General features: G+C 39.6%; 1 protein-coding gene across 10 annotated transcripts in view; it reads right to left on the reverse strand.

The window, feature by feature from the left end:
• FAM168A (family with sequence similarity 168 member A) overlaps window positions 1-23,324 on the reverse strand; it is a 201,808-nt gene that overhangs the window by 59,330 nt on the left and 119,154 nt on the right. For all 10 annotated transcript variants that reach the window (XM_054524799.2, XM_054524797.2, XM_054524798.2 and 7 more), the window contains one exon: window positions 8,459-8,546. In XM_054524799.2, coding sequence (XP_054380774.1) covers window positions 8,459-8,528 — 70 coding nt within the window. In that variant the 5' untranslated portion in view covers window positions 8,529-8,546. The remainder of the gene's footprint in view (window positions 1-8,458; window positions 8,547-23,324) is intronic.

The following is a 23,324-nucleotide window of genomic DNA, read 5'->3' on the forward strand; positions in this document are numbered from 1 at the left end:
TGGGACTACAGGTGCCCACCACCACGCCTGGCTAATTTTTTGTATTTTTAGTAGAGACGGGGTTTCACCGTGGTAACCAGGATGGTCTCGATCTCCCCACCTCGTGATCCGCCCGCCTCGGCCTCCCAAAGCGCTGGGATTATAGGCGTGAGCCACTGCGCCCGGCCTCCAAATGAAATTTTTATTCACCTACAAAGCAGAAAAAAATCTCTCCCACACTGGCTACCTGTCCCAGACTCTCTTTGCCATATCAGAGGGCTACTCATTAGCAAGGATAGACAAATCACAGGAGTCTTTTCCTCAAACCCATCTCATACTTCTCTGCTGTGACCTTCTTCACTCATTAGAGCCTCACCTCCTTCCCTTTATTTCTTTCTTCTCCCCCCTTTCTTCCTTCAAAATTTACTGAGAGCCAACTCTGTACCAGTCCCTGTGCTAGGTGCTGGGGATATAATGATGTCGAATAATAAACAAAGGCTACTAATGCTTTTTTTTTTGAGACAAAGTCTCACTCTGTCGCCCAGGCTGGAGTATAGTGGCTCACTGCAACCTCTGCTTCCTGAGTTCAAGCGATTCTCCTGCCTCAGCCTCCCCAGTAGCTAGGACTACAGGAATGTGCCACCATGCCTGGCTAATTTTTGTATTTTTAGTAGAGACGGGGTTTCACCATGTTGGCCAGGCTGGTCTCGAACTCCTGACCTCAGGTAATCCACCCACCTCGGCCTTCCAAAGTGCTGGGATTACAGGCGTGAGACACTGTGCCCAGCCCATCAAAGCACTTTTGAAGTAAGCAGACACTATTATCCCTACTTTATAGAAGAAACTCAGAAAGGTGGGAAATCACCTAACGTAAGAGAGTTACCTTGTTTAAAGAAGTCTAACTAAGTGTCTTGGAAATTAAAAAGGAGCTATAAGATGAGCAGAAAGAGAACTATATTGGCTGCCAGAGGTCCGGATTCTACTTCCAGCTTTGACATCTATCTGTCCATCCATTTGTTGAAAAACTAGTCAATATTCATGGCATGCAGGGGCCTATCTGGGTATTAGAGATACAGGAGTAAATTGAACACTGAATTCATTGTCAATCTTTTTTTTTAAGACAAGGTCTCCACTCTTGTCACCCAGGCTGGGGTGCAATGATACAAGCATGGCTCACTGCAGCCTTGACTTCCTGGGCTCAAGTGACCCTCCCAACTCAGCCTCCTGAGTAGCTGGAACTATAGGCAGGTGCCACCACACCCAGCTAATTTTTACATTTTTTTATAGAGATGAGGTCTCGCCATGTTGCTCAGGCTGATCTCAAACTCCTGGCCTCAAGAGATCCTCCCCCATCAGCCTCTTAAAGTGCTGGGATTACAGGTATGAGCCACGGCACATGGCCCACTGTGAATCTTAAGTGCTTTCCTTAGGCACTTATTAGACCTCAAGTTTCTCATCTAAGAATAGGGTTGGATTTGATGGTCTCTAATAATCTTATAATTCTAAATAAAAACATAATACCAGCCACCAGCTGGACTGAGAATATAGATAAATAGGATGAGCAGGAGATGGGCTGGAGATACCTGAATGGTAAGGTCATAAAAACTTTCTATTGCAAGCTAAGAAGTTTGGACTTTATCCAAAGGACAGTGAAAAGTCATTGAAGGGTTTTAAGCATTGGAGTGATGTCAAATTTTCAAGAGAGAAAAATGATTATGGCTATGTTATGTAAAGAATAGACTGGGGACAGGGGTATATGAAAGGAGTTAGGAAGTCCAGTTAAGAGGCAACTTAAATAATCCCATAAAGAGTAATAATGACCTGAATGATAACAGTGGAAAGATAGGGAAGAAAACTCTAATCTAAGAAAGGTAAAGGAGGTTTTTTAAAAATAAAAAGAACATTTCAAATCCATTATGATGGCTATTATTTAAAGAGAGAGAGAGAAAAAAATAAACATTGGCGAAGCTGTGCAGAAACTGAAACTTTTATAAACCACAAGGGAGAATGTAAAATGGTGCAGCCACTAGAAGAAAAACAGTATGGCAGTTCCTCAAAAAATTAAAAATAGAATTACTGTATGACCCAGCAATTCCACTTCTGGATATATACCCAAAAGAATTGAAAGCAAGGTCTTCAAGAGATATTTGTACATCCATGTTCATAGCAGCATTATTTACAACAGACCAAAAGCAGAAGCAACCCAAGTGTCCACATACCACTGCATGCGGCATATACATACAACAGAATATTATTATTCAGCCTAAAAAGGAAGGAAATCCTGACACACGGATGAAACCTGAGGTCATTAGGCTGAGTGAAATAAGCCAGTCACACAAGGACAAATACTGTATGATTTCGTTTATATGAGCATCTAGACTAGTCAAATTCATAAAGATAATAAGTAGGCTGGTGATTGCCAGGAGCTGAGGGGGAGGGTGAAATGAAGAGTTATTGTTTAATGGATACTGAGTGTCAGTTTTGCAAGACGAAAGGAGTTCTGTGAATCAATAGTGATGACAGTTGCAAAACAATATGAATGTACTTAATGCCACTAAATAGTACACATAAAAATGGTTAAGATGGCTGAGCACGGTGGCTCACGCCTGTAATCCCAGCACTTTGGGAGGCCAAGGTGAGTGGTTCACCTGAGGTCAGGAGTTCCAGACCAGCCTGGCCAACATGGTGAAACCCTGTCTCTACTAAAAATACAAAAAGTAGCCAGGCGTAGTGGTACGTGCCAGCTAAGAAGGCTGAGGCAGGAGAATTGCTTGAACCTGGGAGGCGGACGTTTCAGTGAGCCAAGATTGCACCACTGCAATTTCTGGGCTATAGAGAGAGACTCCATGTCAGAAAAAAAGAAAAGAGAGGGGAGGGGAGGGGAGGGCGGGGGGGGAGGGGACGGGCGGGGAGGGGAGGGGTGGGGAGGGGAGGGTGGGGGGGGAGGGGAGGGGAGGGGAGGGGAGGTTAAGATAGCAAATTTAAAAAAAAATATTTATTTATTTTTTGAGACACAGTCTTGCTCTGTTGCCCAGGCTGGAGTGTGGTGGCATGATCTTGGCTCACTGCAACCTCCACCTCCCAGGTTCCAGCGATTCTCATGCCTCAGCCTCCAGAGTAGCTGGGATTACAGGCGTGTGCCACCAAACCTGGTTATTTTTTGCATTTTTAGTAGAGACGGGGTTTCGCTTTGTTGGCCAGGCTGGTCTGGAACTCTTGGTCAAGTAATCCACCCCCCATCAGTCCCCCAAAGTGCTGAGATTATAGGTGTGAGCCACCGCGCCCAGCCAAGATAGTACATGCATTTTACTGCAATCTTTTTTAAAAAGGCAGGACTTAATAACTGGCTTTAGAAGGCAAAAGAGGCAAGAGTATCAAGGATGATGTTTTCTGATTTTAGGAATAGGCAGATAGTGGTATTAATCACAAAATGATAAAAAATGGGTTACAGGGGAATGATAAGATAATGAGCTCAGTTTTAGACGTAATAAGTCTAAGCAAAGCATGAGACATTCATGGAGGAGATGTTCAGAAGACGGCTGGATAAACTAGTCTGAAGCTCAGAAGAATGGTTTGCCACAGCCCTAGAGTTTATGAATCATCAGCCTATAGATAGCAGCTGAGGCTAAGAGAGAAACAGAGCCCTTGTGCAACATCAACTTTTAATGGATGAGCAGGGGAAGAAAATTCTGAAAGGAGACAAATTCAGGAACAGCTGGAGAAGAAGAAAGGGAAAACAAACAAAAATAAACAAACAATTATGGTCAATGAAAATTATGGAGGCAATGAAAGCTTGCTTCAAGAAAGGGGTCAGGTGTCAAATGATATAGAAGAGTCAAATTAGGATAAAGGCTAAAAAGGGTCCACTGGATTTAACCACAAGGAGATTATATTCATGAGAACAGTTAATAAGAATTCTCTTTAGATGCTCTTCTTCAACCATAGGTGAAAAAGTAATTAAGTGACCTTGGAGTTCTCTCCTGAGCAGAGGAGATCAGCTTGAACATCAAAGGGGGAGTTGTGAGAGCAGTTTCAGAAATTAGAATCCATTTTCCAGGCTCATCTGAGATCCTAATCACTGTACTGTCCAAGACATAGCCATGTATGCTAGAGCCCTAAAAGCACCTACTTTGTAACTGGGGTTAGTTTGGGCTCTGCTATACAGTGTGACCTTAGAGAAGCTTAATTTCATCTGGAAAATAAAAACTATCTTCCAGAGTTGTTATTAAAAAAAAAACACGTATGAAGGGAAAAATCCCACAAAAGTTCTTTGCAAAGAATAAACAAAGTACAAATGTCAGTTAATCAAAACCTCCAACAGGTGATCCTTACAAAGTTTTAAGCAAAAACAGCAATCTAGGGGGGAAAAAAACCCACCACTGGTTTAAATAAAAAAAAAAAAGATGGTAGTCTTTGAACAGATTAATTTCCTAGCCTTCTAACCTTCAGAGTTGTATCTTTTGTTAGTGTATTTGTAGCATTTAGACCTATGTTTTCTACTGGCTGAAACCAGGATATGCATTAAGGGTCAACACAGAAGGAGTCAGAAAGAGCTCTTGAACTGGAGTGGGCTAGCAGAGGAACGTGAAGTGGCCACAACGGAATGAAGAGAAGGGAGGATGCTTGTTATTCTGTGGTAGAGAGACAATGAATACACAGACCCAGATGGGGAGATATGGGTTCCAGACTCAACCCCAACACTTTCTTCAAAACACTTCTTATACTCCATCTTTTCACCTATAAAATGATGGATTCATTTAAGGGCTTCATCTGTTCTCCCGTTTTAGAATTATTTTCTAATTGTGTTTTGGAAACTTCATCACAAGTCAGTGGCTAGCCCTGTTACATTTATTACTCTCAGCTGTCACGTGAGGAAGGCATTCCTAACCCTGTTTTATCTTTTTTTTTTTTTAAAAAAAAAACAAATGATAGATTGAGGCCCAGAAAGCTTGATAACTTATCTGATGTCATACAGCTCTTAAGCGGCAGAATAGGGTCTGTAATCTAAGTCACTAACTCTATGTCCCATGCTCTTTTCCCTGTAGGTGTATACTCATTGCTATGCATTACAACAACCATTAATTGAGTGTCCACTATGAGCCAGGCATGACACCAGAAGCTTTATAAACATTTTCACCGACTACAAACCAACCATCTGTATAGGTCATTATTCCATTTTACAGTCAAGGAAACTGAGATTCAGAAAGATTACTCAATCAAAGTTCCATAGCTAATTAGTGACAGAGACCAGATTTCAGCAGAGATCTGACACACTCCAGAACACATACTAGACCCCTGGGTGATGCTTAGACACTGACACAATCAGAACATTTTAGAAAAGAAAAGATAAGAAGAATGTTGAGGTCTTGACTACACTCCAAAATTCGAACAGAAAAACCTTTATGAAACTTTTGGAAAAAGAAATGCCCTAGTCTATAAACAGCCCACTGTCATGGTGAATCTAGGTAAAGGGTTTCAAGTGTTCACTGCACTCATTATCTGTCCCAGTCAGCTTGAGCTGTCATAACAAAATACCAGACTGGGTGGTTTAAACAACAGACATTTATTTCTCATAGCTCTGGATGGTGGAAGTCCAAGATTAGGGCGCCAGCATGGTCAGGTTCCAGTAATGACTCCCTTCCTGGCTTGCAGATGGTTACCTTCTTGCTATGTTGTTACATAGCAGAAAGAGCTCTGGTGTCTCTTCCTCTGAGGGAACTAATTCCATCCTGAAGCTTCAACCCTCATGACCTCATCTAAACCCACAACGGTTCAATCTCCAATTACCATCCCATTGGGGATTAAGGGTTTCAACATACAGATTTTGGAGGGACACAAACATTCAGTTCATAATATATAGTCTATGCTTAAACATTTGAAAGTATATGGCATATTACATTCTCTAAATTCACTCTGCCAAAATATATAAGGAGCTAGTTATCACCACATTATAGATTGCTGCAAGTGTAAAAATAGGTATTTTCTGTAAAATACTGAGCTCAGGTTTTGTCACACAGTAAGTACTCGGTGAAGGGGCTTTAAAAGGGAGACAGAGAGAGAGAAAGAACACTGTCAATTGGCTAGAAGACAGCTGCTTACTGGAATATATTGCACCACAAAGCTATATTTTATTTCCCATCTTCAGACTTCAAGAGAATTTCAAACCAGGAGTGTTTCTGACTCCTCTGTTCCCTGCAGCCACCATTCCATTTCCTCTGAAGCAGATAACAGTACAATGGACTAGACCCCCTGTACTTTTGCCCTCCTGAGCCTACCCCAAAATGCTGGCCAGGAACAGACTTCTAGCTCCTCAAAGGGAAGCTTTCCTAGCCCTAGAAATGGAAAAGACAATCCTCTTCTTTAGTTTATCATGGGGAAGAGAGAAAGCAGCATAGATTTTAAGACAGATTAGCTTACTGTAACAGAAAGCACATATACTTTGAAACCACAAAGTACTGAGTTCAAATATTTTCTCATCCCTTAGAAGCTATATACATTAGTCAAGTCACATGACCTGAATTAAACTACCATAGTTTTTTTATCTATAAAAACTATAGCATTTATGATTAATGAAATTATAATTAATATATAGTACCCAGTATGTTCTTACCAAATGATAATATTTTTAACATAACCATATAAATGCTTACTGTAATGCAATATATTTGGCATTTGTTTATAAATTATCTTCACTTAGATCTTCCATTTCCAGTAATACAGAAGAAAAATAACCTGAAGATCTGCCTACTGCATAATACCTAGAAAAGCTGGACGAAGTATAACAAACATCGTATTACGTAGAGTTGAGATTTTAAGAAAGAAAAAGAAATCCCTATTACTCAAAAAATGAAGAGGAAACTAAAAATCAGGAAGTCTATGTAGTGAGCTGATATTGGGCTGCTTTGGGGAGATTTTTTAGTCTAGGCACTCAAAGGGCTTGCTTTTTATAGCCACCAGGGGTAGGAGATAGGCTGTGGGCCCTGGAGCAGCCAAGAGCTGCAACTCAAATTCCCCTGCATAAAGTTGGGACCTTGGAGGAGTCATAGTGTCAGTTAAAAAAAGAAAAAAAAAATCCAAAAGTACAGAGATACAACAGCCAAGGTTGGGTTAAAAAATAAAAGTCTCCCTACAAATTTGAAACTTTGGCCTGTATGAAGTCTGAATTTATACTACTTAAGTGGAGTTTTTACTATCTGTGTGGTCCTAGAATCTACAGCAGGGAATTAACTTAAAACAGTTCCAGGCTCATAATATTCCTTGGTGATTAATAGAGACAAAAAAAGATCCTCCTTTCCTCTAGAGGAGTACAAATTATCTTGTTTGATTCTCACAACTGTCCTATGAAATGGATAATATTTTGTCCCATTCTCAGAATTATCTAGTATGAAATAGATAATATTATCCCAGTTCATCAAAGAAATTAAGTCAGGGGAGGTTAGGGCAAGTTGTCCAAAGTCACCCAGCTATTCTCTGACACAGCTGGGATTTGAACCTGGTTGTTGTCCAGTCAGTCAAAACACATTACCGAGTCCTACTATGTGCCAAGCACAGATAAAGTCTGTTCCCTTTCCAATTTTGGAAATTTGGAAAATTTGACAAAGTCAATTCCCCTTCCAGATTTACAATGTTTAAATCTTGATGCAAATCAATAGATAAATGCAACTGTTCTCTTCCTTCTCTAGTTTAGCAACTTAGTAAGAATGAAGGCAGCCAGGATCAAAGCAAATAGGAAACCAAAGCCCCACAGGGTTCCCCTGGGCTCTGTCTGCCAAAGCAGTTCAGTTCCCTCTGGCAAAAGAACTTAAGTTGCTGGAACACTCTGAACTGGAAAGGGGAAAAGCAACAAGCTCCATGAGCTAGTAGGGTGTAGGATATTGCCCCATGAGTCCTGGTTACTGGAAATTAATTTTGTTAGAATAAATATACAAATAGAAATTCAAACAGAAAATATTTACTGTTAATTTAAGTAATAAGGATAATGAAACTGTTGTGATAAACACAAACATGGGAAATAGAAAGTTAGTGATAACAGTTACAGTTATATCAGGCTTAAACTCCAATATATTTCTGAATGTTAATTTGGTTGCATAGCATTGAGAAAAACCTGACTTAAAAACATAAGCAGATGTAAATGGTAGCATTTTTTTAAAAAATTAACAGGCATTCTTAGAAGCTTAACACACTGATCATCTAACATGTATTCATGTTTTATAAAAACAGTCTCAATATTTTAAAATAATCAAATCAAATGTTTGTAGACTCTCTAAAACACTCTCCTGGTATTTTTGTAGAACAAAGTTGGGAAACAACCACACAACAGGTTCTCTGAGATCTTTCCACTGGACCTCAGACATATCTTCTGCATGTTCCCAAACTTTCCCAAGACTTTTGGAGGTGTATGTTAGGAGGAGGAACAAGTTATTTGGTAATATCCTTAACCACCATTTCTCAAAATGAGAGCCATTCTCACACTACTCACCCGTGTAGGCCATGTTCTTAGGGTTGCCATAAGGAGCCCCAGGCTGCACGGGGCTGTAAACAGGGTTCATTGTGGAAGACTGAGGATCCTACAGAGAAAACAAAGAAAACGGCACTGATTATTGATTGTTCATTCTTCCTGACATCAGCTTCTCCTCCATAATCTTCAGTTTTCCCTGAAAGGAAAGCATTAGGGTGTAGTGGAAAGAAGACTAAACAAAAAAGCCAATTTGCTTGTACTTGGCCCTATACTAAATACTTTCCCCATTTTACAGATGAAGATAGCAAGGAACAAGGAAGTAATATAACTTGCCTAATGTCAACCCAGGCATTTTGGCTCTCAGCTCAGTGTTAGTCCCACTGTCCCACAGACAGCTCTGGCACTAGAGTACTATGTGGCACTGGCCATGTCACTTCCTCTGTCTGGACTTCAATCTCCTGATATAAAATGAATTAGTTTAAGATCTCTGAGGTCCTTTCTAATTCCAATGCTGCTAGTCTAAGAGTTGGAAAAGGATATGCTTTCTACGGTTCACTAGCGGAGCTTGGTGTCTGGTGATGAGCAAACAGACTGCTGGAAGGAAAAGCAGCATCTCATCCGCCCCTTGCACCTGCAGAGGACAAGATACCAGTTACCAGCAGCTTTAAAAACAGAAAAGGGAATTTGTTGCCACTGATAATTTTAATGCAAACAAGGAAATATGGCCAGGATTTCTCTCCAAATTTATTCAAGGGAAAGAAATAAACTTGGAAATTTGTGTGCAATAAGTATCACCTGCACAAGTGCTCTGTTAATTATCTTAATGAAGCACATTCTCCATTCTGATTAATGGAAAATCTGTCATTAAGCTCTATTAGCCAGCCAATTTGTCCCACCTTGTTTAGGGAGCCTTTCCTTACTATATAGCCTGACACATTTGAAAATGTGTCTCCAAATATATTATTTACACACCATAAAAATCAAACAATTCCTTCCTAACTAGGTTCACAAGACAGACACACAATTTTTTAGGTCATTAACTTCTCTTGTATTACTTCAAAATAGGAAACAAGTCAAATGTTGACTTGTTCACTGAAGGCAGGCAGTGAACAGCTGGCATGATGACAACTGCTCTGCGATTAGTCTGTCTAGGGTTCAAAAACGAGATGTGGAGAAAAGGTGGGCTAACAAGGAGAGGAAGCTGGGACCATCAGATAAGCAAAACGGAAAATGCCACTGGCCAATTTCAGAGGACAGAATGTCCTAAAACATACGTAATGTGTAGCCCTGGCAAACTACCCCAGGGCAACGAGCTAGATAAAATTACCATCAGCCAACAAATTGAAACTAGAACAACTTGAAGATGAAAGTTAAGGGAGTTATATATATATTTCAGTTAAACTTAAGGGAAAAAAATATTCTCACAGCCAGAGTTATCTAAAAATATACCCAAGCAACATACACTCTCTCTCTCTAAATAAAAGCACTCTCCTCACAGAGTATTGAGACATTAATAATGAAAAGAGATTATAGATGTTTTTGTTTTTGTTTTTTTTTGAGACGGAGTCTCACTCTGTTGCCTAGGCTGGAGTGCAGTGGTGTGATCTCGGCTCACTGCAACCTCTGCCTCCTGGGTTCAAGCGATTCTCCAGCCTCAGCCTCCCGAGTAGCTGGGACTACAGGCACGTGCCACCATGCCTGGCTAATTTTTTGTATTTTTAGTAGACACGGGTTTCACCGTGTTAGCCAGGATGGTCTCGAACTCCTGACCTCGTGATCCACCCGCCTCAGCCTCCCAAAGTGCTGGGATTACAGGCGTGAGCCACTGCGCCTGGCCAATCACAGATGTTAAAATAAGTTGCAAACTGTCAAGTGACACGCAAATGTAAACAATGATGATGTGGCAATGTTGCTCATATGACAACAACAACACAGAGACTACTTGTACTCTTTCCAGCTTTGGGTCTCTCTTCTACCCAACCAGTTCTCTGCCTGGTACATCAGGGTGAGGAAGACTGATAAAGTGCTGCAGTGGTTTGAATGTTTCCCCCCAGAAAGCACGTGCTGGAAGCTTAATAACCATTTTAACAGTAATTAAGATGTGGGACTGTTAAAAGGTGGTTAGGCCATGAGGGATCTGCTCTGATGAATGAGTTAATGCCATTATTGCAGGAGTGGGTTTATCATGGTGGGCATGGGTTCCTTACAAAAGGATGCGTTTGGCCCCCTCTTGCTCTCTATCACCCTCTTTTTGCCCTTCTCTCTTCCACCATGGGATGACACAGCAAGAAGGCCCTTGACAGATGCTTGTACTCTGATATTGGACTTCCCAGCCTCCAAAACTATGAGCCAATACATTTCCATTCGTTATAAATTACCCAGTCTGTGGTATTCTGCTATAGCCGCACGAAAAGGACTAAGACAAGTGCTAAGCAGTACAACTTGCCTGTAAACATCTGAGCACTCTCCTACTGAGAAGACACTGTGTGTTGCTGATTGGACAAAGTACAAAATTGCTTTTTATAATCAAAGAAACTCATCAGCTTAGAAACTGGTCTCCGGCTGCTCCAAAATGAGGGTCACTGCCACAGGAGGAGATCATGCCTGGGGTAGCACTCCATAATAGCATCAATTCCAATCTCAATTAATGACTGACAGAAATGAGATCTGCCAGGGTTTCAAACTTTAGAATATGACAGCCACTTCTAGGGAGCTGCTCCAGGGTAGACGGGATTCCCAGCTTCTAAAGGAAGGTTGGCCTTTTATAACAAAATCTATACTGTAAATAGTTTCAGGGACAGGCTAAAAATGAGTAGGAAGATCATACACTCTACAATCAGACAGATTTAGGTTCAAATCCTGGATCTGCCACATAGCATGACGGGATCACAGGGTAGTCCTTTAACTTCTGAGTCTCTGTTTCTTCTAACCTCAAAATGGGAAAAAACAAAAAACATACTTTGTAAAAAAAAATTCTAAATGACAGGTTCATTAAAGTATAATTTACGTATAGTAAAATTTTACCTCTTTTAGGTATATAGATCTATGAGCCCCTGAAAAATGTATTCAGTTGTACAAACATCACCACAATCAAGATATAAAATATTTTCATTACCCAAAAAGTTCTCATACATTTGTAGTTAATACCACCCGCCGTCTTTAAAAGCCTTACGAATAAAATCCAAACTCTTTCACAGAGTATACAAGATCCTTGATACTCTATCTGGGATGGGGCTCAGAAATCTGTGTATTTATGTTCCTAAGGAGATTTTGATGCCCAGTTTGAGGACCATGCCTTAGGCTTTCTTTCCCAAATGCCATTTCTCTCATATAGGCTGTCTAGAGGAATTGAGATACAGCCGAGAACAAGAACAACAAAAATTTCTGCTTACATGCTAGTTGGGAGGGGAAAGAAAGAGAGATTTTTTTTTTCAAATGAAAGATATATCAGATGGCAATAAAAACTGTAAAGCAGGGGTTCCCAACCCTGGGGCCATGGACCAGCACCAGTCCATTCCATGGCCTGCTAGGAACCAGGCAGCACAGCAGGAGGTGAGCGGCAGGCAAGCAAGCATTACCACCTGAGCTCACCTCCTGTCAGATCCGAGGAGGCATTAAATTTTCATAGGAGCGTGAACCCTATTGTGAACTGCACATACAAAGGAATCTAGGTTGTGTGCTCCTTGTGAAAATCTAATGCCCCCCTCCCCGCCCCATCCCCACACATACCCCTGGTCCATGGAAAAATTGTCCCTGGTGCCAAAAAGGTTGGGGACCGCTCCTGTAAAGAAATCCACTCAGGCTGCTTAGGGAGTGCTAAGGGCAGGTTGTTGCAATTTTAAATAAGATGATTAGAAAAAGTGTCATTGAGTGACATCTGAGCAAAGACCTGAATAAGTTGAAGGAGCAAGCCATGGAGATCTCTGAGAAGAAACTGTTCAAGTAGAGGAAACAGCAAATGCCCCCAAAGTAGAAGCATTTTTGAGGAACAGCTTAGAGGCCAGTTTAGCTGAAGTGGAGTAAATGAAGGGGAAGAATAGCAAGTAAGATCAGACAGGTAATGAAGGCCAAATCATGCAGAGCTTGTAGGCCACTATACAAACTTTGTTTTTATTCTAAATAAGATGGGAAGCCACTGGACTGTTTTACAAAGAAGAGTGAAATGATTTGTCTTCATTTTAAGAAGAGGTAGATTGTTGTGCTGAGATCAGACAGCAGGAAAGCAAGAAGAGAAGTACGGCAAGCGGGAGGTTTTAGAAACAGTTCAGATGAAAGATGATGGTGGTAGTAGCAGTGATGGTGGTGGTGGAAACTAGTCATGTTTTTTATATATTTTGAAGATCAAGCTCATAGGAATTGCTAATGGATTTAATATAAGGTATGAGAGGAAGAAAGACATCAAGAATGATGCCAAGGCTTGAGAAACTGGAATAATAAAAATGCCATTTACTGGTGAGAACTATGAGAGGAGTAGGTTTTGGGTCAAGAACAGAAATCTGGATTTGGACTTAGATTAGAGATGCCTAAGAATTTTGCTTAGAACAATGTTTGATATACAATAAACACCCTATAGAAGGTTAGCCATTAGGACTACCACAAACATTACCTCTTTGGTGGTTCTGTGGAGGTTAAAAAAAAAGGAAAAAAGAAAAATAAATAAATACTACCCCTACTACCAGCAGCTACCATTTACTGAACACCTACCATGTGACAGGTACTGTGCTAAGGACTTATTAAGTCCCTGTAAGTCTTACTTGCAAACTAAGTATTATTTTTATTATATTACAGATAAGTAAACTTAAGTCCAAAAAAATGAAGTGACTAGCCCAAGATCTCATAACTAAGAAGTGAGGAAAAGCCCATTTCAAAGCCAGGTCTGTTTGATTTCAATGTGCAAGTTACTTTCACTGTACTAGATGAGGCTCCCAGGCTCTCTAGTCACCTACCCCAGTACTAGGTTCGCCTCTGGAACAGTAGGCCTCAAACCCTTGTTCAACTCAAGAGCCTAAGTGCTCTGCTTGGACCCTAACAGATCACAACATGGAGGCAGTTCATATCTACCACAGTACCTGGCACCTGCTGGGTCACGGCTGGGCACCATGAGCAGTTATAACTATATGATATGGCCTGATGTGCCTACCTCTCTGGTTGCAACTTCTACCACTATCTTTTTGTTTTCTTCACTTCAATCACAATGACTTCCTTGTTGTTCCCTGAAGACATCATGCATGCTTGTGCCTCTGGGTCTCTGCACTTACTTTCTCCCCATACCTAGAATGCCCTTTTCCCCAGATATCCAAATGGCACAGTTCCTCACTTCATTCAGGTCTCTGCTCAAATGTCACCTTATCAGAAATGCCTTCCTTAACCAACTTACCTAAAATAGGTCCTCCACATACTGTTATTCTCTGTTCTCTCATCCTTTCTTACTTTTTTTTTTTTTGAGATGGAGTCTTGCTCTGTTGCCCAGGCTGGAGTGCAGTGGCGCAATCTCGGCTCACTGCAATTTCTGCCTCCCAGGTTCAAGCAATCCTCCTGCCTCAGCCTCCCAAGTAGCTGGGATTACTGGCACCCACCACCACACCCAACTAATTTTTGTATTTTTAGTAGAGATGGGGTTTCACTATGTTGACCAGGCTGGTCTCAAACTCCTGACCTCAAGTGATCCACCCACCTCGGCCTCCCAAAGTGCTGAGATTACAGACATGGGCCACCATGCCCGGCTTACTCTTCTTATTGATACCTATTTTAGTCTGTTTTGTGATGCTATAACAGAATACCTGAGACTAGGTAATTAATAATGAACAGAAATCTATTTCTCACAGTTCTGGAGCATGGGAAGTCCAAGATCAAGGGGATGGCATCTGGCAAGGGCCTTCTTGTGACATCATCCCATGGCAGAAAATGGAAGGGCAAGAGAGAGAATCTATTCCTGAAAGCCTTTTAAAAAAATGATTTTTTTTTTAAAGAGATGGGGTTCTTACTATGTTGTTCAGGCTGGACTGCAATATCTATTCACAGGCACAGTTATGGCACACTACAGCTTCAAACTGCTGGGCTCAAGTGATCCTCCTGCCCTAGTCTCCCAAGTAGCTCCCTGAAAGCTGGCTCCTCAAAACCCTGTTAAACAGACATTAAGCCCACCCCTGAGGACGAGGCCCCCAGAACCTAATTACCTCTTAAAGGTCCCACCTCCCAATACTATTACATGGGCAATTAAATTTCAACGTAAGTTTTAGAGAGGACAAACATCCAAACCATTGTAACACCTATTACTGTCTGACATATTTTCTTGTTTATTCTTTCCCCCATTAGAGTAAGGTCCATGAGAATGAGATTCTGTTTGTCTTGTATCCCCAGTGCACAGAATATTACCTGGCACAAAACAGGCACTAAATACATATTAGTTGAATGAACAATGAGCCATCTTTCATGCTTCTCCAAAATAAAACTGTGAAAAAAGCTTCAAGATGTTTGGCATTTCTTGGCATATCCCAGTCATCTTCTTGGCTCCCTATCTCTCCAGCAGCTACTTCCAATGCCCAGAGAAGCCGCTACTAGGAGCTCATCTTGGGCAAAATAAGCAATGTTAAGGCCCAGCAGTTGCATGACATGTGAGAGAGAAAAGAGAGGTGCTAAAGATTCCTCCTGGTGAAGCTGATTTTTCACTTCTAGACTCCTACCCACTGTTCTGCAAATGGCTTCCTGCTACCCTCAAAACATCTGAACTATTTCTTTCAAAATAACAAAATATATGACCATTAAATGACAAGCAAAAAAGCCCAGAGATTAAAGTAATATTTGCACAACAGGTTGCAGTGTTTAAAATTAGTGTTTTAGTTTGCAAACTACTACACTTTGCAAACTAAAATGGTAAAATTCTTTGAAAAATTTACCTTTGAAAAATGGTAAAAATGGTAAATTTTTCAAATAATTTTACCACTTACACAGTGCTTTAGACTTTACAATGAGATTTTAACCATTATCTCACTTGGTCCTTTGAAGTAAGCAATGCAAAGATTATTAATTTCATTTGACAGACCAAGAAACTAAAGCTTAAAGGTTTAATGCCTTCTGGGATAGATACTGTTGGGAAAGGAAAAAGATTGTGTTTGCCCAAAAGAGGCTATGGTCTACCTAGGAAAGTTTAAAAGTTAAATAAAAATTAAAATGCCAAAAGTAATAGAAGGAGGTGGAACTTCTGGAACAAAGTGCTTACCAAACCCTTTCCCCCAAAAGCAAAAATAAAATGAGACAAAATGGTAAAAAAAACAACCATTTTGGGCCAAAGTATGAAATGTCTATTCAAGAAAAACTTCTGAATCACATTAAGAACAGTGAAAATCCATGGCATTTTACCCTGGGGCTGCCCCTATCCCAATCCCAAGCTTCGTAGGGGGCCTGCTACTAGGGCAGGCTAGACCAGGTTAAAAGGACTACTGCTACCAGAGTGGGCTGATTTAATTTGAAACTGAGCATAGAAAATCCTATGCCCAGAGTCATTGTCAAAAACAATAGTGAGGCAATTTGAGGAACAACAGCAAATAATCCAGGAAGGCCACTAATGCAGCTACTCTGAGGTCATACTAGTTGGTGCAGGCAACAGACGTGCAGATAAGCCAGAAATTTTAAAGGGAGTTCTGGGGAACACAACCACCATGGCGGGTCTTGATAAACTTTCATAGGATCCCTAGTGGTCTGTAGAGAAGGTCTTCTCTATCTGCTGATCCTCGGTGAATTTAAGGCCTTGGACATAACAAAACTAAAAGTTAGAGCATAACTGTAAATTGCCTGAATTTTGAATGCATTCCCCAAACCACATACAGATCCATTGGTAAAAGGTGGAAGCCTTCCTGGCCTACGTTTAAGCAGAACTCCTGATCAAACATTAGATGGCCACTAATCTATGCCAACCCAGGGGTGACCTTTAGGAAGCCAAGTTTAAAAATTAAAATAGTAATTAAAAAAATACGGCCAGAGACATCAGAAATCACACTGCAAAGGAGACAGACTCTACAGAAGAGTCTAAGCAAGTCACTAAACGAAAAATCCCAGCAACAACAACCTCCTGGTGGTGGGGCGGGGGTGGGGTGGGTGGGTGGAATCTGAATCAAGAATTGCTACAATATATTATCTAAAATATGTAGTTTTCAACAATACCGACAAAATCATGAAACGTGAAGAAACAATAAAGTATGTCCCATTTGTGGGGGAAAAACAGGTAACAATAAATTTTGTTCTTGCAGGGGTCTAGATATTGGAATCAGCAGATAAATATTTCAAAGCAGCTATTATAAATGTTAAAAAAAACTAAAGAAAACCACACTTAAAGAATTAAAGTATGATAATAATTTATCAAATAGAGAATATCAATAAAAAACATAAAAATTGAAAGAGTCAAATGGAAATCGTATTCTGAAATGAATCATTCAAGAGAGGCTCAGAAGCAAACATGAGCTGGCAGAAGAAAGAATCACTGAACTTGAAGACAGAGCGATAGAAATTATACAATCTGAAAAACAAAAAGAAAACAATGAAGAAAAATAAACTGTGAGAAACTAGCAAGCATCGGAGTCCCAGAAAGAGGAGAGAAAGAAAATTAGGTGGGAAAAATGGGAATACTATGCCATTAAAAAAAATAAAACAAAAAACAAAATCATGTTCTCTGCAGCAACATGGATGCAGCTGGAGGTCATTATCCTAAGCAAATTAACCTAGGAACACAAAACCAAATACCACAGATTCTCACTTATAAGTGGGAGCTAAACATTGAGTACACATAGACACAATGATGAGAACAACAGACACTAGGACTTACATGGGCAGGGAGGGTTGAAGGAGGGTGAAAGTCAAAAAAAAATGTCAGGTACTATGCTTGCTACCTGGGTGATGAAATCATTTGTACACCAAATCCCAGTGACACGCAATTTACCCATGTAACAAACCTGCATATGTTACCCCTAAACCTAAAATAAAAGTCAACAGGGAAGAAAAAGAAATTATACTGCAAATTGAAAAAAAAAGAAGATATAATGTCCAAAAACTTCCCAAATTTGATTAAGACAACAACAACACATATTAAACTACACATCCAAGAAATACAATCAACTTCAAGTTGGATAAACACAAAAAGATCCATAACTGGACACAATATAGTAAAACTTCTAAAAGTCAAAGAGAAAATTTCAAAAGCGGCAAGAGAAAACAACTTATCTGATAAAAGGGAATAACAATAAGATAACAGCTGACTGGAGGCCAGAAGACAGGAGGTTGGTATATTCAATGTGCTGAAAAAACAAACAAAAAAAAACCTGTCAACCAAGAATTCTGAATCCAGCAAAACTATCCTTTGAAACTGAAGTCAAAATAAACACATTCCCAGATAAATAATTGAGACAATTCATTGCTAGCAACCTGCCTTTCAAAAAATACTAAAGAAATACTAAATATTTATGACTGAAAGGAAGTGATACTAGACAGTAATTCAAGTCCACACACAAAAATAAAGAGCACCAGGAAAGCTGATATGTAGATAGATAGATAGATAGATAGATAGATAGATAGATAAAACAAGGTATAAATATTTTTCGTGTTAACTGGCTTAAAAGACAATTGCATAAAACAATTAATTATAAAACTGAATTGTTGGCCTTATGATATATAAAGATATCATTTACATAAAAACAAGAGTCCAAAGTAAGAAAGTATGGGAATGCTGCTATATTGGAGCAACATTTCTACATTTTACTGAATTACATTAGTTTGCATCTGAACTAGACTGTAATAAATGCAATAAGTTATAATAAATTAAGATTCATATTTAATCCCCAAAGCAACCAGTGAGAAAATAAATTTTAAAATCTTAAATATCGACAATATCAATAAAAAGGAACAAACTGCTGATACATGTCACAACATGAATTAACCTTGAAAATATTATGCTAAGTGGAAGAAGCCAGGGCAAAAGAACACATATTGCATGATTCCATTTATATGAAATGTTCAGAGAAGACAAATCTGTACAGGAAAACAGTAGATTTTTGATCATCTGGGACTCAGAGTAGGAATGGCGATTGACTGCAGATAGAAGCAAGAGATTTCTTTGGTGTGAAAAAAAGGTCTAAAATGATTTTTGGTGGTTACAAAATTCTGTAAATTTACAAAAAAAAAAATTCTGTACACTTAAAATGAGTATATTTATCATATATAAATTATACCTCAATAAAGCTACTAAAAATACAAATTGGTGATTCAATAAATAGTTACAAATTTTTAATAAGCTAAAAGAGATTAAGTCATTTACTTCAGCACACTCATTTTATATAAACTGATACCTACTGTGCCAGGCCATGCATAAAGTGTTACAGATTCAGGGGTAACAAGGCACAATTTCTGTCCCTGTGGTATTTATATGAGGGAAACAGCCTTGGAATTAATAGCAATATAGTACTGTTGTTATACTGAAAGCTAGAATTTAAAGGAAAAAAACAACTAAAGTGGGGTGATGGGGGAGCAGGTGGGCAGTGCTGTGACTGCCACTAGATGGCAACATGCTCAGTTAAAGGTTTCTATTTCCCAACTTCCCCAGGAATAGTTAGGTGTGGCTTTCTGATTAGTTTTGCTCATGAGATGTAACCGAAATACTCTGTAGAACTTCTGAGAAGGCTGCTTAAATGGAACTCTGTTACCTGGGGAAGGTGCCCCTTCCTCTCCCCTTACTGTTTCCTGCTATCTAGAATTAGGACATGATGATTATAGCTCAGCAGCCTTCTTTTCCATGAAGTGACCTTGAGAATGGAGGTCTTAAACTGAGAAAGGTAGAAACAACCTTGATTTCATGGAACAATCATTTCAGCTCTGCTATACATACCTCTGCGCTTCTTTTACATGAGAAAATAAAACTATATTTTAAAACCACTATTATTTTTTATTACTGTTATATGTAGCTGAACCTAATCCTATTTAATTGGGAGGATAATACAGGTTTCAAAAAAATATGTCATTTGATCTATGTTTTAAAGGATGAAAGGAATTCTACAGAGAGAGGAGGAAAGGCCATTTGTGAAATTACACTGTGAGAGGGCAAGAAAACATTCAGAAAATATCAAGTAATTTGGGAAGGTTGGACCATACAATCTGAGGGAAAACACAGCAGGGATTTTATTCCTGTCCCCATTTCTCAACTGAGTCCACTTAGCTCTTAGAAAATATCTCAGAAAGCCAGACTGTGCATGGCTACAGGTAATTTTATGATCCCAGAGCTCTCCACGCTTCTGTGTTATAAATACTCCTTCCAACTGTAATTTGCTTGCCCAATTCTTTTCTTCTTGCTACATTTTAAGCACCATGAGATCAACAAATTACCTCTTTTATTTACTACTGAATTCCTGGAAAAGGGCCTGATATTAAAGCAAGGTGCTCAATAAACATCTGTTGACTAGATGAATGAATTAATGGATGAATAAAAAGAAACAGTTTACTGGAATTCAACAACTTAATTTCCCTTTAGAAATTATTTCTTCTTACCAAACAACTTTAAGAAAACTCCATTTCAGTGGTTTTTTCTTAATTCTATCAGTACGATATATAAGAAAGCCATTTTTATAGTAGCTGTCTGCTTCTTTATATTGCTTGCCAAATATAATCAGACAACACATTAGATTTCTACATTTTATAATACTGTATATAATATTTCATCTCAGAAAATGCTTCAATTTAAAAATGAAATGGAGAAGAACCCTGATTTCTAGGAATCTGCCAGAGAAACTCAATATCTGAAAGGCTTCCACAGTTACCAGAAAGATCTTTCATGCAAAAGCTCAACACCCAGCTTTGTGTGTGCCTGTAAATGAGATGCTCATCTGCAAAATGTCACATTTCAACCACCAGAGCATTTAGCCCATTAAAATAGCTTTAAGAAAATGGCTTTTTAGCTAATCAAAACCACAACAAAATTATCTCCAAAGCAAATGCTTACAAATAATAGAAAATTTCTCTTTTTTTTTTTTTAAGAACAAATTTCAGAGAACACCTGCCTAAAGAACCCAACTATTCATTAAACCACACAAGTACTCGGACCTTACTATGTGCCAATTCTCTGCCCTTAAAAGAACTCATCTTTTAGTGGGGAAATAGTTGTATTTAAGATTGACTGTAATACAAGGTGCTGCATTAGAACAAAGTGCTTGAAACAGAGACAGGATGTCATTTTTCTTGGTAGAAGGGTCAAGAAAAGCTTTCACAGTATAGCACTTTTATAGCTTATAAAGAGGGTGCAAGAGTTAACAACGACCATTTTACAAAACAAACAAACAACAACAACAACAAAAACAGAAGTTAAGTGATTTGTTCAAGGTCCCATAGATAGTGGGATGCCAGAAACTCAAACCTAGGTCTACAGACACCAATTCCAGTGTTCTTTCTATGATATCATGCTGTTTCACAATCCACACGTATTATCTAAAACGGATGTAATTTCAAAATAGCATTTTTCTGCGTTCACAATCTACAATACAGCAGACTTGATATTTTGAGTTCCCCTGAACATGCCATACTCTCTTGTCTCTGAGTCTTTACACATGCTGTTTTGTTTTTAATACCATCGTTCTCCATCACTTCTGGTTTTTCTCAATCATCTTTCCTAGCTCTCTCCCTCTGTCCCTCAGTCTGGATAATTCTTCTTCTTCTTTGAAGATGCAGAGTATCACTATATTGCCCAGGTTGGACTCAAACTCCTGGGCTCAAGTGATCCTCCTGCCTCGGCCTCCCACGTAGCTGGGACTACAGGCATGTGCCACCACACACAGCTTCTGGATAATTCTTACTCTTCTTTTTAGGCTTCAATTACATGCAACTTTCTCTGGGATGATTCTGTAGCATTTATCACACTATAATTGTATCCCATCCCTGACTGTAAAGCCCATGATTTGTCTTGACCAGACTTTCATCCCTAATACCTAGCACAATCAGGCACAGAGTACCAGGGTTTCACAACCACATCACACAATGGCTTTAAACTACCACATACCTCTGAAGCAGAATTATAATTTGCTAGAAATTGATTGCTGCAGGCAGACTTTCTGTAACACCCCCACATATTAGAAATTGTGATCAGGGATTTCTAGAGAGACAATAAATCAGCAATCCTCAGAGTCTCTCTGTAACAGTTACTTACAAGAGGTTACGTGTGCAATGCAAATATATAAGCTGGATTTTTATCTCCTTAGTCCAATAAAGGCCTGTGATACAGTATAAAAATATAGGGGCTCCTCTTCAAAAGTACAAACTGCCATATTACCTATCATATGTAGTTACAGAGAGCTAGTTGGAAGAAGTCTATGGCATGGCATCTGCTATGGTCTAAATATGTCTCCCAAAATTTATGTGTTGGAAACTTAATCCCAAATGCAACAGTGTTGGGAGATGGAGCCTTCTGGGAGGTCTTCAGGTCATAAAGGCTCTGCCGTCATGAATGGATTAACATCCTTATAAAAGGGTGTGATGGAGGAAGTTCATCCTTTCATAGCCTTTCCACCTAGAGCCATGTGAGGACACAGCATTCCTCCTCTCCTCTGGAGGACACAGCATTCAAGGTGCCGTCTTGGAAACAGAGATGGAACTCTTAGCAGACAATGAACTTGCCTTGATCTTGGACCTCCCAGCCTCCAGAATTGTAAGAAATAAATTTCTGTTCTTTATAAATTATCCAGTCTCAGGTGTTTTGTTACAGCAGCACAAAATACATAAAGACAACATCCAACAGCCCTTTTTTTTTTTTTTTTTTTTTAAGGGGGAGAATACTGAAGCATAGAGAAGAGAAGGGACTACCCTAGAAATGCACGGCAAGTCATGGTTGTGGACAGGGCTCTGAGCAAAACCCAAGCCTCCTGACTTTAGATTGGAGGCTTTCTACTATAAGTCATCTTGATACTCTTCTCTGGATGGACAGATGAACAACTGGATAGAAAGACCGACAAATGAATATATAAGCTATGTGACAGCATACTTCCAGGAAAGCCCCTCCCCACCTTTCGCTGGTCATAAGTCTTCCTGGGTATTTCAGATCCATCTGTCATGAGACATAGGATACTGAGGGAATCTGAAGAAATACAGGTGTTTGTTGAAGAACCCACAGAGTCAAGGGGTTCTACCAGAATATATTAGTTTTCTGAAGCAAACCTATGAGGCCCACTAGATTATAAATTCTCAACAGCAGGTTTATAGCATGCAAAATAATCACCTTCCCTGAGGAAGCAATATGTGTGAAATGCCACCTAGAAATTTCATATAATGGTTAAGAACAGGTTTTTTGTGTGTTTTTTTGTTTTTTTCTTTTGAGACAGTCTCGCTCTGTCACCCGGGCTGGAATGCAATGGCGCAATTTCAGCTCACTGCAACTTCCACCTCCCGCGTTCAAGCGATTCTCCTATCTCAGCCTCCCAAGTAGCTGGGATTAAAGGTGTGAGCCACCACGCCCGGCTAATTTTTGTATTTTTAGTAGAGACGGGGTTTCACCATGTTGGCCAGGCTGGTCTCCAACTCCTGTCCTCAGGTGATCTGCCCACCTCAGCCTCCCAAAGTGCTGGAATTATTTGGCACACCCAACCAAGAACAGGTTTTTAAGCCACAGTTAACAGCTGTGAGGCCTTGGATAACTTAATCTCAGTTTCTTCTTCTGTGTAGTGGGAAATACTAGTGGTATCAATATTCCAAGATTGTTGGAAAAATTAAATGAAATAATATATGTTCTGCCTGAGCACATGTAAAAATGATAAATTGTGGTTTTTATCATTATTTTGCCTATAGGAACATCCTCATCACATGCAACTGTCAACAACCAAGACCTACAGTGTCCATAGGGACCCAAGACACTGGACTGTCCCTTTCC

Source organism: Pongo abelii, chromosome 9 (assembly GCF_028885655.2).
Source record: "Pongo abelii isolate AG06213 chromosome 9, NHGRI_mPonAbe1-v2.0_pri, whole genome shotgun sequence".
Classification (NCBI taxonomy): Eukaryota; Metazoa; Chordata; class Mammalia; order Primates; family Hominidae; genus Pongo; species Pongo abelii.